The sequence below is a fragment of the Martes martes genome (genome assembly GCF_963455335.1).
Source record: "Martes martes genome assembly, chromosome: 4".
NCBI classification, from domain to species: Eukaryota; Metazoa; Chordata; class Mammalia; order Carnivora; family Mustelidae; genus Martes; species Martes martes.
The window spans coordinates 114,246,249-114,260,068 of record NC_137891.1 but is presented as its reverse complement, the minus strand read 5'-3'; the positions used below and the strand labels follow the sequence as shown (position 1 = coordinate 114,260,068).

General features: G+C 38.7%; 1 protein-coding gene across 1 annotated transcript in view; it reads left to right on the top strand.

The window, feature by feature from the left end:
• The window catches only part of BTBD8 (BTB domain containing 8), a 99,472-nt gene that overhangs the window by 52,492 nt on the left and 33,160 nt on the right, over window positions 1–13,820 (top strand). The window contains exon 5 of the mRNA XM_080802875.1: window positions 6,277–6,366. Within this exon, the coding sequence (XP_080659001.1) occupies window positions 6,277–6,366 (90 nt within the window). The remainder of the gene's footprint in view (window positions 1–6,276; window positions 6,367–13,820) is intronic.

The window sequence follows — 13,820 nt, the reverse complement described above, 5'->3', positions numbered from 1 at the left end:
TCTAGGTTTACTTTTTTGTATGTGGATGTCCAATTGTTCTGGAACCATTTCTTGAAAAGACTATCCTTTATCCATTAAATTGCCATGGTGCTTTTGTCAAAACTCAGTTAACTATATTAGTGTAGATCTGTTTTTGGCCTCTGATCTATGCATCTTTTCGTTCAACAGTACATGATGTCATGAGTACTGTTAACTATATAGTTTCTCTTGAAATCAGGTAGTTGGAATCCTCCAACTTTGTTCTTCCTTTCCAGTTTTGTATTGGCTATTTTTGTTTTTTTGCCTTTCCATATAAATTTTATTTATTTAATTTTTAAAAAAGATTTTATTTATTTGAGATAGAGTGAGAATGAGCAAGAGTGAGAGAGAGAGTGCACACGAGGTGGGAGGAGAGGCAGAGGGGGTGGGAGAAGCAGACTTTCTACTAAGCAGGGAGCCCCACATGGGGCTCCATCCCAGGACCCTGGGATCATTACCTGAACCAAAGGCAGACGCTTCACTGACTGAGCCACCCCAGGCACCCCTCTAATATAAATTTTCAACTTTTTTTTTTAAGATTTTATTTATTTATTTGACAGAGATTACAAGTAGGCAGAGAGGCAGGCAGAGAGAGACGAGGAAGCAGGCTCCCTGCTGAGCAGAGAGGCCAATGTGGGGCTCTATCCCAAGACCCTGGAATCATGACCTGAGCCGAAGACAGAGAATTTAGCCCACCGAGCCACCCAGGCACCCCTAATATAAATTTAAGAATCACTTTGTCAATATCTATAGAATAGCTTTCTGAGATTTTGATTGGAATTGCCTAAATTTTTAAAGTCATAAATTGGTGAATTTTGTCAAATGCTTTTCTGCATCTATTTTAATGATCACAGTTTTTCTCCTTTATTTTGTTAATATGCTAGATTACATTGCTTGAATCTGAAATGTTAAAGCAATCTTGCATTCCTATAATAATTTCAACTTGATTATGATATTTTATTCAGTGTATTTATTGCTGGATTCAGCTTGCTAATATTTTGTTGAATATATTTTCATCTATATTTCTGAGACAAGTTGACCCATGATTTTCCTTTTTTGTATTATTCTTGTTAGGTTTAGGTCTCAAAATTATGTTGGCTTCATAAAATGAGTTGAAAAGTATTTCTTCTTTTTTTTCTATTTTATTTTTAATAAAATTTATTTGAGGATGATAGATTTTATATCTTCTTTAAATGTTTATTTGACTTTACTGGGGAAGTCATCTTGGCCTGTAATTTTCTTTCTTAAGTAGGTTTTATTTTTATTCTTTTCTTACAGTTAAGTTTATTATGTTTAGAATTCATATATAATCAAATTCAGACAGTTAAAAGTCCAATTTGATGAGTTTTTTTAATTTTTAAAAATTTAAAAATTTTATTTCCACTGTAGTTATCATACAGTGTTATATTAGTTTCAGGTGTACAATATAGTGATTCAACAATTCTGTGCATTATTCAGTGCTCATCATGGTAGTTGTACTGTTAATCCCCTTCACCTACTTCAGTCATCCTCCTCCCTTCCTCCCCTCTGGTAGCCATCTGTTTGTTCGCTATAGTTAATAGTCTGCTTTTTGGTTTGTGTCCTTTTTTTCCCCTTTGTTTTGTTTCTTAAATTCCACATATGAGTGGAATCATATAGTATTTGTCTTTCTCCAGCTGGCTTATTTGACTTAGCATTAACACTGTCTAGCACCAATCATTTTGTTGCAAATGGTAAGATGTCATTCCCATTAAATAATATATATACCTCTTCTTTATCCATTAATCTATCAGTGAATACTTGGGCTGCTTCCATAATTTGGCTATTGTAGAAAATACTGCTTTAAACATTGGAGTGCTTGTGTCCCTTTGAATTAGCATTTCTGTTTTCCTGGGTAAATACCTACTAGAGTAATTGCTGGATTGTAGGGTAGCTCTATTTTTAACTTTTTGAGCACCCTCCATACGGTTTTCCACAGTGGTTGTACCAGCTTGTGTTCCCATCAACAGTGCATGAGGTTCATTTTCTGCATATCCTCGCTGACACTTGTTGTTTCTCTTGTTTTTTATTTTAGTCGTTCTGACAGGTGTGAGGTGATATGTCACTGTGGTTTTGATTTATATTTCCCTGCTAATGGGTGCTATTGGGCATGTTCTCATGTGTCTGTTGGTTATCTGGACATCTTCTTTGTAGAAATGTCTGTTCATGTCTTCTGTTCATTTTTAACTTGGATTGTTTGCTTTTTTTGGTGTTGAATTGTGTAAGTTCTTTATGTATTTTGGATACTCTTTGTTAGATATGTTACTTGCAAATATCTTCTCCCATTCCATAGGTTGTCTTTTAGTTTTGATGATTGTTTGCTTTGCTGTGTGGAAGTTTTTTATCTTCATGTAGTCCCAGTAGTTTATTTTTGCTTTTGTTTCTCTTGCCTCAGGAGACATAGCTAGAAAAATGTAGGTATGGCCGAAGTCAGAGTATTTAACTGCCTGTGCTCTCTTCTAGGACTTTTATGTTCTCAGTTCTCTTTTTTTCTAGGATTTTCAGGTCTCACTTTTAAGTCCTTAATCCATTTTGAGTTAATTTTTTTATATGGTGTGAGAAAGTGGTCCAGTTTCATTCTTTTGCTTGTAGCTGTCCCATTTCCCCAACACCATTTTTTTGAAGAGACTTTTTTCCCATTGTATATTCTTGTCTCCCTTGTTGAAAATTAATCCTTGTCCAGATTAATCATGGGTTTATTTCTAGGTTCTCTATTCTGTTCTGTTGATATATTTGTCTATTTTTTCCAGTGCCATACTCTTTTGATTACTACAGCTTTACAGTATATCTAGAAATCTGGGATTGTGATACCTTCAGTTTTGTTCTTTTTCAGAATTGCTTTGTCTAATAGGGGTATTTTGTAGTTTCATATACATTTAAGATTATTTGTTTGAATTTAGTGAAAAATGCTGTTGGTATTTTGATAGGGATTGCATTAAATCTGTAGATTGCTTTGGGTAGTATAGGCATTTTAAGATTTTTTTATTTTTAATTTAATTTATTTATTTGACAGGGAGAGACAGCGAGAGAGGGAACACAGCAAGGGGAGTGGGAGAGGAAGAAGCACACTCTCCGCTGAGCAGGGAGCCTGACGTGGGGCTTGATCCCAGGACCCAAGATTATGACCTGAGCCGAAGACAGATGCCTAACGACTGAGCCACCCAGGCACCCCTAGACATTTTAATAATATTTGTCCATCCAATCCATGAGCATGGAGAATCTTTCCATTTTTTGTTGTCTTCAGTTTCTGTTTTCAGTGTTTTATAGTTTTCAGAGTACAGGTCTTTCACCTCTTTGGTTACGTTTATTCCTAGATATCTTTTACTATTTTTACTACAATTATAAATGGGATTGTTTTCTTGTTTCTCTTTCTGATACTTCATTAGTAGTGTATAGAAGTGCAGTGGATTTCTGTATAATTATTATATGTCCTATGACCTTACTGAATTCATTTATCAGTTCTAATAGATTTTTGGTGGAGTCTTTAGGGTTTGCTATATATAGTATGTCATCTGCAAATAGTGACAGTTTTACTTATTCCTCATTAATATGGATGCCTTTTATTTCTTTTTCTTGTCCGATTTCTGTCACTAGGGCTTTCAGTACTATGTTTAATAAAAGTGGTGAGAATGGACATCCTTGTCTTGTTCCTGACCTTAGGGGAAAGCTCTCTCACCACTGAGTATGATGATGGCTGTGTGTTTTTTATGTGTGGCCCTTATGTTGAGGTATGTTCCCTCTAAACCTACTCTCTTGAGGGTTTTTATCATGAATGGATGGTGTACTTTGTCAAATGGTTTTTTGGCATCTATTGAAATGATTATATGGATTTTATCCTGTCTTGTGTTGATGTGATGTATTGCTTTGATTGATTTGCAGTTACTGAATCACCCTTGCATTTGCATCTCAGTAATAAATCCCACTTGATCATAGTGAGTGATTGTTGGATCTGGTTTACTAGTATTTTGTTAAGGATTTTTACATCTATGTTCATAAGAGATATTGGCAGTTGCCTCAGTGGAAAAAGTTACCTAAAATACTTGGGTCAGGGACACCTGGGTGGCTCAGTTGGTAAGCATATACCTTCGGCCCAGGTCATGATCCCAGGGTCCTGGGATCAAGCCCCACATAGGGCTCCCTGCTCAGCAGGAAGCCTGCTTCTTCCTCTCCCACTCCCCCTGCTTGTGTTCCCTCTCTCACCGTGCCTGTCTCTCTCAAATAAATAAAATCTTAAAAAAAGAAATACTTGGGGGCGCCCGGGTGGCTCAGTCAGTTGAGTGTCTGCCTTCGGCTCAGGTCATGATCTCAGGGTCCTGGGATCAAGCCCCACATTGGGCTCTCTGGTCAGCAGGGAGCCTGCTTCCCCCCCTCTCTGCCTCCTTGTGATCTCTCTCTCTCTGTCTCTCTCCGTCAAATAAATAAATAATCTTTAAAAAAAAAAAAAAAAAAACTTGGATCAGCTCTTTTGTTTTCTGTCTTATAATTTGTCTCAAAATCTACCATGATGGTATCTTTCTGATGCCTTAAAATCATTCTTGCTTTCTTAAAAAAATTTCTGTATATTTATGTATGTATATATTTATATGTATTTCCCTTTTTTTCCCAGCTGTTTTCAGGAGTGTTGATCTGAGACAACCTAGTAAACCATTGCCAGAAGCATATTTTTCTTCTCCTTCTACCTCTCCATTCTTCCATACCATTCTCCACTAGAATATAACATTGTTCTGTGTATCTCCTTTAGTACTATATTCCTAGCACTTAGAATAGTGCCTAGCACAAAATAGAAATCAATACATATTTGTTGAATTAAAGAATGAATGGACATTTTATGAGAGAAGGTAGAACAAAATTCAAAAGAAAATATCTTTTTTATTATTTCTCACATCTAAGATACTGCTTTTCTTTATTACAATTGGGTAAATTCTGAACTTGAACTCAGAACCTTTATGGTTCTAGTGCCTTTCTTATTGATACTCCCTTAAAATGTTGAATAACATCTTTTGTTCTTTATTTCTCCATTTGCAAATAATTTATTACTCTTACTCAAGAAAACAGTTTCAATCATTATTAAAGGTAAAGAGCTTTAAGAGGAAAAAAAGATATTTAGGTATATTAGGGTGCCTGGATTGCTCAATTGATTGTGTCCAACTCTTGATTTCAGCTCAGGTCATGATCTCAGGCTTGTGAGATCAAGCCCCATGTCAGGTTCCCTGCTGGGTGTGGAACCTCCTAAGATTTTCTGTCTTCCTCCTCTGTCTCCTCTCCCTCCACCTCTCCACCCCACTCATGCATGTGCTCTCTCTCTAAAAAACAAAACAAAACAAAATTTAGGTATAAATAAAAGTTTATAATTTTTTAAGTTTATAATTTTTATTATTATTATAATCCTACCAGTAAATACAAACAAGACAAATAGATTATTATGTTTAAAGAGAAGATTTAGAGTTTCAGAGGAACCCTCCTACACTGTTGGTGGGAATGCAAGCTGGTGCAGCCACTCTGGAAAACAGCATGGAAGGTCCTCAAAAAGTCGAAAATAGAGCTGCCCTATGGCCCAGCAATCGCACTACTGGGTATTTACCCTAAAGATACAAATGGAGTGATCCAAAAGGGCACGTGCACCCAAATGTTTATAGCAGCAATGTCCACAATAGCCAAACTATGGAAAGAACCTAGATGTCCATCAACTGATGAATGGGTAAAGAAGAGGTGGTGTGTATATATATATATATATATATATATACATACAATGGAATACTATGCAGCCATCAAAAAACCGAAATCTTGCCATTTGCAATGACATGGATGGAACTAGAGGATATTGTGCTAAGCGAAATAAGTCAATCAGAGGAGGACAATTATCATGTGATCTCTCTGATATGAGGTATTTGAGAGAGAGGGTGAGGGGCCATGGGGGGTAGGGAGGGAAAAAATGAAACAAGATGGAACCAGGGAGGGAGACAAACTGTAGGAGACTCTTAATCTCAGGAAATAAACTGAGGGGTCGGGGGAGGGATAGGGTGGCTGGGTTATGAACATTGGGGACGGTATGTGCTGTGGTGAGTGTTGTGAATTGTGTAAGACTGATGAGTCACAGACCTGTATCCCTGAAACAAATAATACATTATATGTTAATAAAAAATAAGAAATTTTCTAAAAAGATGTAGAGTTTCCTAAAAATTATATTTTGCATAGTACATAAATGTTTACCTGTGTTTTTTTCCCTCCCCTTCCCTTTAGAGCCATTTTAAGTGCCAGATCTAGTTATTTTGCTGCAATGCTGAGTGGCTGTTGGGCTGAAAGCTCCCAAGAGTACATAACTCTTCAAGGGTAAGCATAATTCTTACAAGGCAGCTTGCCTACAAATAATACTTCATACAAAGCACTTTTTATGAATCTGATTTCCCCATGTGTTCAATGAAATGTTTCTCATGTGGAATTCATCAAAGTACATCTTCTGAAAATGAGAGTTAGTATGAAGCATTTAGTAATAGAGATAATGTGTTAGTCTTCTCAGACTGTTGTAACAAAATATAACAAAAAATGCTTAAAACTAGGTGGCTTAAATAACAGAAATTTATTTTCTCACAGTTTGGCAAGATCAGAGTGCCAGCAGGTTTTCTGTCTTGTGAGAGCTCTTACTTGGGTTGCAGACAGCTGGTTCTTTGTATGAGCAAGAGAGGGAACACAAGGAGTGGGAATGGGAGAGGGAGAAGCAGGCTTCCCACTGAGCAGGGAGCCCAATGTGGGGCTCCATCCCAGGACCCTGGGATCATGACCTGAGCCACCCAGGTGCTCCTAATTTTTTTAAATACTTTACTTATTTATTTATTTAATGCACAAGCAGGTGGTGTGGCAGGCAGAGGGAGAGGGAAAAGCAGGCCCTCTGCTGAACAGGGAGCCTGATGTAGGGCTCCATCCCAGGATCTTGGGATCATTATCTGAACCAAAGGCAGACGCTTCACCGAGCCACCTAAGTGCCCCACGAACACTAATTTTAGTACATTAGGGTAGGGCCCCACCCTATTACCTCAGTCAACCTTAATTCCTTATAATCCGCACTTCTAAATATAGCCACGTTGGAGAGTTAGGCCTCAGTATATCAATTTGAGTGGGTATGCTGTAAATATTCAGTCTACAAAAGGTAGTTTCTTTACTTTTCTTTTCTTTTTTTTTTTTTAAAGAATAACTTGGATAGGTGTGGATTTCATTGACCTACCATGAGGCAATGGTGAATCTGCACAATGGTGGCAGTTTATATAAACTGCCAAGATAATTATGAAAGATGAACTAGTACCTTAAATGGTAAAAAGGAACCTTTTTTGGTCACAGATGATCCCTGTGAGATTCTGTAGTATGTGGGAGGGCGTTCTCAGTAGGAAAATTGTCTGGGAGTTCTGAGGGAACCTCTCAGCCCTGCATCTTAGCCAGAGATTAGGGTGTAGAATAGTGATAGTGGCAGTTCCATGACAATGGATGCATGGAAAGTACTGATAAAGTCTTACCATTTATTTGTCACCCTGGCCTATGATCTTGATTCTTGGTTGCAGAACAGATATCCAAATGCTTATCATTTCCTAATTTCTCACTCTATAAAAGATGGAATCTTGAAATATTATTTATAAGAATATATAATATGTTTTTATTTTGTCCTTTTTTCATATTTCATTTATTTAGTAGAAATCAAACACGTGCAAAAGGACCCAACCCCATCTTCATACTAGGGCCCTTTGAAGATTATGTTTTAATTATACTACTACAGTTTCAATACGCATATCTAAATGTATTTTGCAACCTGTCTTTTGGATATAGTTTCACCAGCTGCCACCATTAGTGATATCAGTTATGTATCCATGGAATTATGTGGATGCCCTTATTACAGTGTGTTTTTTAAAGAAAAAAAAAAGACTAATGAAATAGACAGTAATGGATGACGTAAAATTGCATATAATCACCAAATTTTTACTTGATATTGCTACTAAAAGGAACTTCCTCGCTAACTAATTTGTCCTCCACACACATATGGCAGATTTGTTTTTCTTCTGTTTTTCTGTCACTCGCTACTACAGCATTAAAACATTACATGAATTGCTTTGGTGATGTTAAAAAAAATAATATTTACATCTAAGTAACCCTGTTTCCCTATTTTTCCATCTGGACTGCTCTTTTTTTTAAACTTATTTAAACAAATTTTAATTGAGAAGTAATTGACATTTAACATTGTATTCGTTTCAGGTATACAACGTAATGATTTGATTTATGTATATATTACAACACGTGTTTTTCATATGAGAATTTTTAAAATGTACTCTCTTAGCAACTTTCATATACATAATATAGTATTGTTAACTATAGTTACCATGCTATAAATTATATCCCTAGGATTTATTTGTCTTATAACTAGAAATTTATACCTCTTGAACACCTTTACCTTTCGCCCACCCTCCTACCCCCTGCCTTTGGCAACCAGGTGGTTTCTGATTATGGAAGATTTTATATGCCAACCTAAAGAGTTTATTATCCTGTGGGTAAAATGAATGTATAGATGGAGCAGTAAAATTTTATCATCACTATTGAAAAACTATCTGAAATGTATATATCCTACTGATCTCTTTTTTTATGATGAATTTAAAATATCCACTGGGGGGACGCCTGGGTGGCTCAGTTGGTTAAGCAGCTGCCTTCGGCTCAGGTCATGATCCCAGCGTCCTGGGATCGAGTCCCACCTCGGGCTCCTTGCTTGGCGGCGAGCCTGCTTCTCCCTCTGCCTCTGCCTGCCTCTCTGCCCGCTTGTGCTCACTCTCGCTCCTCTCTCTCTCTCTCTCTCTCTCTGACAAATAAATAAATAACAATTTAAAAATAAAATAAAATAAAATAAAATATCCACTGGGGGGAGGAGTCAAGATGGCGGAGAAGTAGCAGGCTGAGACGACATCGGGTAGCAGGAGATCAGCTAGATAGCTTATCTAACCATTGTGAACACCTACAAATCCAACGGGAAATCGAAGAGAAGAAGAGCAACAATTCTAGAAACAGAAAATCGATCACTTTCTGAAAGGTAGGACCTGCGGAGAAGTGAATCCAAAGCGACAGGAAGATAGACTCCGGGGGGAGGGGCCGGCTCCCGGCAAGCGGCAGAGCAACGGAGCACAAAGTCAGGACTTTTGAAAGTCGGCTCCACTGGGAGACATCGCTCCAGAGGCTAAACCGGGGGGAAACCCAGGCGAGGTCAGCATAACCCCAGGTCCCACGGGATCAGAGAAGGACTGGGGGTGTCTGAGTGCCGCAGAGCTCGCAGGTATTAGAGGGGGGAAGCTGGCTCCAGCAACAAAGCCGAGGAAGTGAGCTCTCAGCCCGGGGTTACCTTGTGCCGGTTGCAGGCTGGGTGGGCTCGGAGTGTGGCCAGAGGCCACGGAGACGGAAGCGACCGGGCGCTTTTCTCCAGGTTCCAGCAATTGACTGCTTTCCTCCAGGCACGACCGCACGCCAGGGAGGCGGGGCGATTGGGTGCTTTTCTCTAAGGGTGCACTGAGGAGCGGAACCCCAAGCTCAGCTCCTCCGGTGGGGACCGGGCGGCCGCCATCTTCCTTCCGGCCTCGGGACTCTATGGAAAGCACTCAGGGAACAAAAGCTCCCGAAAGCAAACCCGAGCAGATTACTTAGCCCGGCCCCTGGCAAAGGCGGTGCAATTCCGCCTGCGGCAAAGACACTTGAGAATCACCACAACAGGCCCCTCTCCCAGAAGGTCAACAAGAAACCCAGCCAAGACCAACTTCGCTCACCAAGAACAGCGGAATTCCACAGCAGGAGAAAGCAAATCTTATCTGGACAAAATGACAAGGCGGAAAAACTCACCTCAAAAAAAAAGAACAAGAGGCCGTACCGAAGGCTGGAGACCTAATCAATACGGACATTGGTAACATGACAGATCTAGAGTTCAGAATGACAATTCTCAAGGTTCTAGCCGGGCTCGAAAAAGGCATAGAAGATATTAGAGAAACCCTCTCCGGAGAGATAAAAGCCCTTTCTGGAGAAATAAAAGAACTAAAATCTAACCAAGTTGAAATCAAAAAAGCTATTAATGAGGTGCAATCAAAAATGGAAGCTCTCACTGCTAGGATAAATGAGGCAGAAGAAAGAACTAGTGACATAGAAGACCAAATGACAGAGAATAAAGAAGCTGAGTAAAAGAGGAACAAACAAATACTGGACCACGAGGAGAGAATTCGAGAGATAAGCGACACCATAAGACGACACAACATTAGAATAATTGGGATTCCAGAAGAAGAAGAAAGAGAGAGGGGAGCAGAAGGTATATTGGAGACAATTCTTGGAGAGAATTTCCCTAATATGGCAAAGGGAACAAACATCAAAATCCAGGAGATGCTAAGAACGCCCCTCAAAATCAATAAAAATAGGTCCACACCTTTTCACCTGATAGTAAAATTTACAAGTCTTAGTGACAAAGAGAAAATCCTGAGAGCAGCCCGGGAAAAGAAGTCTGTAACATACAAGGGTAAAAACATTAGATTGGCAGTGGACCTATCCACAGAGACCTGGCAGGCCAGAAAGAACTGGCATGATATATTCAGAGCACTAAACGAGAAAAACATGCAGCCAAGAATACTATAACCGGGGGCGCCTGGGTGGCTCAGTGGTTTAAGCCGCTGCCTTCGGCTCGGGTCATGATCTCAGGGTCCTGGGATCGAGTCCCACATCGGGCTCTCTGCTCAGCAGGGAGCCTGCTTCCCTCTCTCACTCTCTCTGCCTGCCTCTCTGCCTACTTTTGATCTCTCTCTCTCTCTCTGTCAAATAAATAAATAAAATCTTTAAAAAAAAAATTAAAAAAAAAAAAAGAATACTATATCCGGCTAGGCTATCATTGAAAATAGAAGGAGAGATAAAGAGCTTCCAGGACAAACAAAAGATGAAAGAATTTGCAAACACCAAACCAGCTCTACAGGAAATATTGAAAGGGGTCCTCTAAGCGAAGAGAGACACTAAAAGTAGTAGATCAGAAAGAAACAGAGACAATATACAGTAACAGTCACCTTACAGGCAATACAATGGCAATAAATTCATATCTCTCAATAGTTACCCTGAATGTTAATGGGCTAAATGCCCCAATCAAAAGACACAGGGTATCCGAATGGATAAAAAAACAAAACCCATCAATATGCTGCCTACAAGAAACTCATTTTAGACCCGAAGACACCTTCAGATTTAAAGTGAGTGGGTGGAAAACAATGTACCATGCTAATGGACATCAGAAGAAAGCTGGGGTGGCAATCCTTCTATCAGATCAATTAGATTTTAAGCCAAAGACTATAATAAGAGATGAGGAAGGACACTCTATCATACTCAAAGGGTCTGTCCAACAAGAAGACCTAACAATCTTAAATATCTATGCCCCTAACATGGGAGCAGCCAACTATATAAACCAATTAATAACAAATCAAAGAAATACATTGACAGTAATACAATAATAGCAGGGGACTTTAACACTCCCCTCACTGAAATGGACAGATCATCCAAGCAAAAGATCAACAAGGAAATAAAGGCCTTAAATGACACACTGGACCAGATGGACATCACAGATATATTCAGAACATTCCATCCCAAAGCAACAGAATATACATTCTTCTCTAGTGCACATGGAACATTCTCCAGAATAGACCACATCCTGGGTCATAAATCAGGTCTCAGTCGGTACCAAAAGATTGAGATCATTCCCTGCATATTTTCAGACCACAATGCTCTGAAGCTAGAACTCAATCACAAGAGGAAATTGGGAAAGAACCCCAATACATGGAGACTAAACAGCATCCTTCTAAAAAATGAATGCGTCAACCAGGAAATTAAAGAAGCATTGAAAAAAACCATGGAAACAAATGATAATGAAAACACAACGGTTCAAAATCTGTGGGACACAACAAAGGCAGTCCTGAGAGGAAAATATAGAGCGGTGCAAGCCTTTCTCAAGAAACAAGAAAGGTCTCAAATACACAACCTAACCCTACACCTAAAGGAGCTGGAGAGAAAACAACAAAGAAAGCCTAAACCCAGCAGGAGAAGAGAAATCATAAAGATCAGAAATCAATGAAATAGAAACTAAAAAAACAATAGAACAAATCAACAAAACTAGGAGCTGGTTCTTTGAAAGAATTAATAAGATTGACAAACCCCTGGCCAGACTTATCAAAAAGAAAAGAGAAAGGACGCAAATAAATAAAATCATGAATGAAAGAGGAGAGATCACAACCAACACCAAAGAAATACAAACAATTATAAGAACATACTACGAGCAACTCTACGCCAACAAATTTGACAATCTGGAAGAAATGGATGCATTTCTAGAGACATATAAACCACCACAACTGAACCAGGAAGAAATAGATAACCTGAACAGACCCATAACCAGTAAGGAGATTGAAACAGTCATCAAAAATCTCCAAACAAACAAAAGTCCAGGACCAGATGGCTTCCCAGGGGAATTCTACCAAGCATTTAAAGAAGAATTAATTCCTATTCTCCTGAAACTGTTCCCAAAAATAGAAATGGAAGGAAAACTTCCAAACTCATTCTATGAGGCCAGCATCACCTTGATCCCAAAACCAGACAAGGATCCCACCAAAAAAGAGAATTACAGTCCAATATCCTTGATGAACACAGATGTGAAAATTCTCACCAAAATACTGGCCAATAGGATCCAACAGTACATTAAAAGGATTATTCACCACGACCAAGTGGGATTTATTCCAGGGCTGCAAGGTTGGTTCAACATCCGCAAATCCATCAATGTGATACAACACATTAATAAAAGAAAGAGTAAGAACCATATGATACTCTCAATAGATGCCGAAAAAGCATTTGACAAAGTGCAGCATCCCTTCCTGATTAAAACTCTTCAAAGTGTAGGGATAGAAGGCACATACCTCAGTATTATCAAAGCCATCTATGAAAAACCCACCGCAAATATCATTCTCAATGGAGAAAAACTGAAAGCTTTTCCGCTAAGGTCAGGAACACGGCAGGGATGTCCGTTATCACCACTGCTGTTCAACATAGTACTAGAAGTCCTAGCCTCAGCAGTCAGACAACAAAAAGAAATTAAAGTCATCCAAATTGGCAAAGAAGAAGTCAAACTATCACTCGTTGCAGATGATATGATACTATATGTGGAAAACCCAAAAGGCTCCACTCCAAAACTGCTAGAACTTATACAGGAATTCAGTAAAGTGGCAGCATATAAAGTCAGTGCACAGAAATCAGTCGCATTTCTTTACACTAACAACAAGACAGAAGAAAGAGACATTGAGGAGTCAGTCCCATTTACAATCGCACCCAAAACCATAAGATACCTAGGAATAAATCTAACCAAAGAGGCAAACAATCTGTACTCAGAAAACCATAAAGTACTCATGAAAGAAATTGAGGAAGACACAAAGAAATGGAAAAATATTCCATGCTCATGGATTGGAAGAACAAATATTGTGAAAATGTCTATTCTACCTAAAGCAATCTACACGTTCAATGCAATCCCTATCAAAATCCCATCCATTTTTTTTAAAGAAATAGAACAAATAATTCTAAAATTTATATGGAACCAGAAAAGACCTCGAATAGCCAAAGGGATATTGAAAAAGAAAGCCAAAGTCCGTGGCATCACAATTCCAGACTTCAAGCTCTATTACAAAGCTGTCATCATCAAGACAGCATGGTACTGGCCCAAAAACAGACATATAGATCAATGGAACAGAATAGAGAGCCCAGAAACAGAGCCT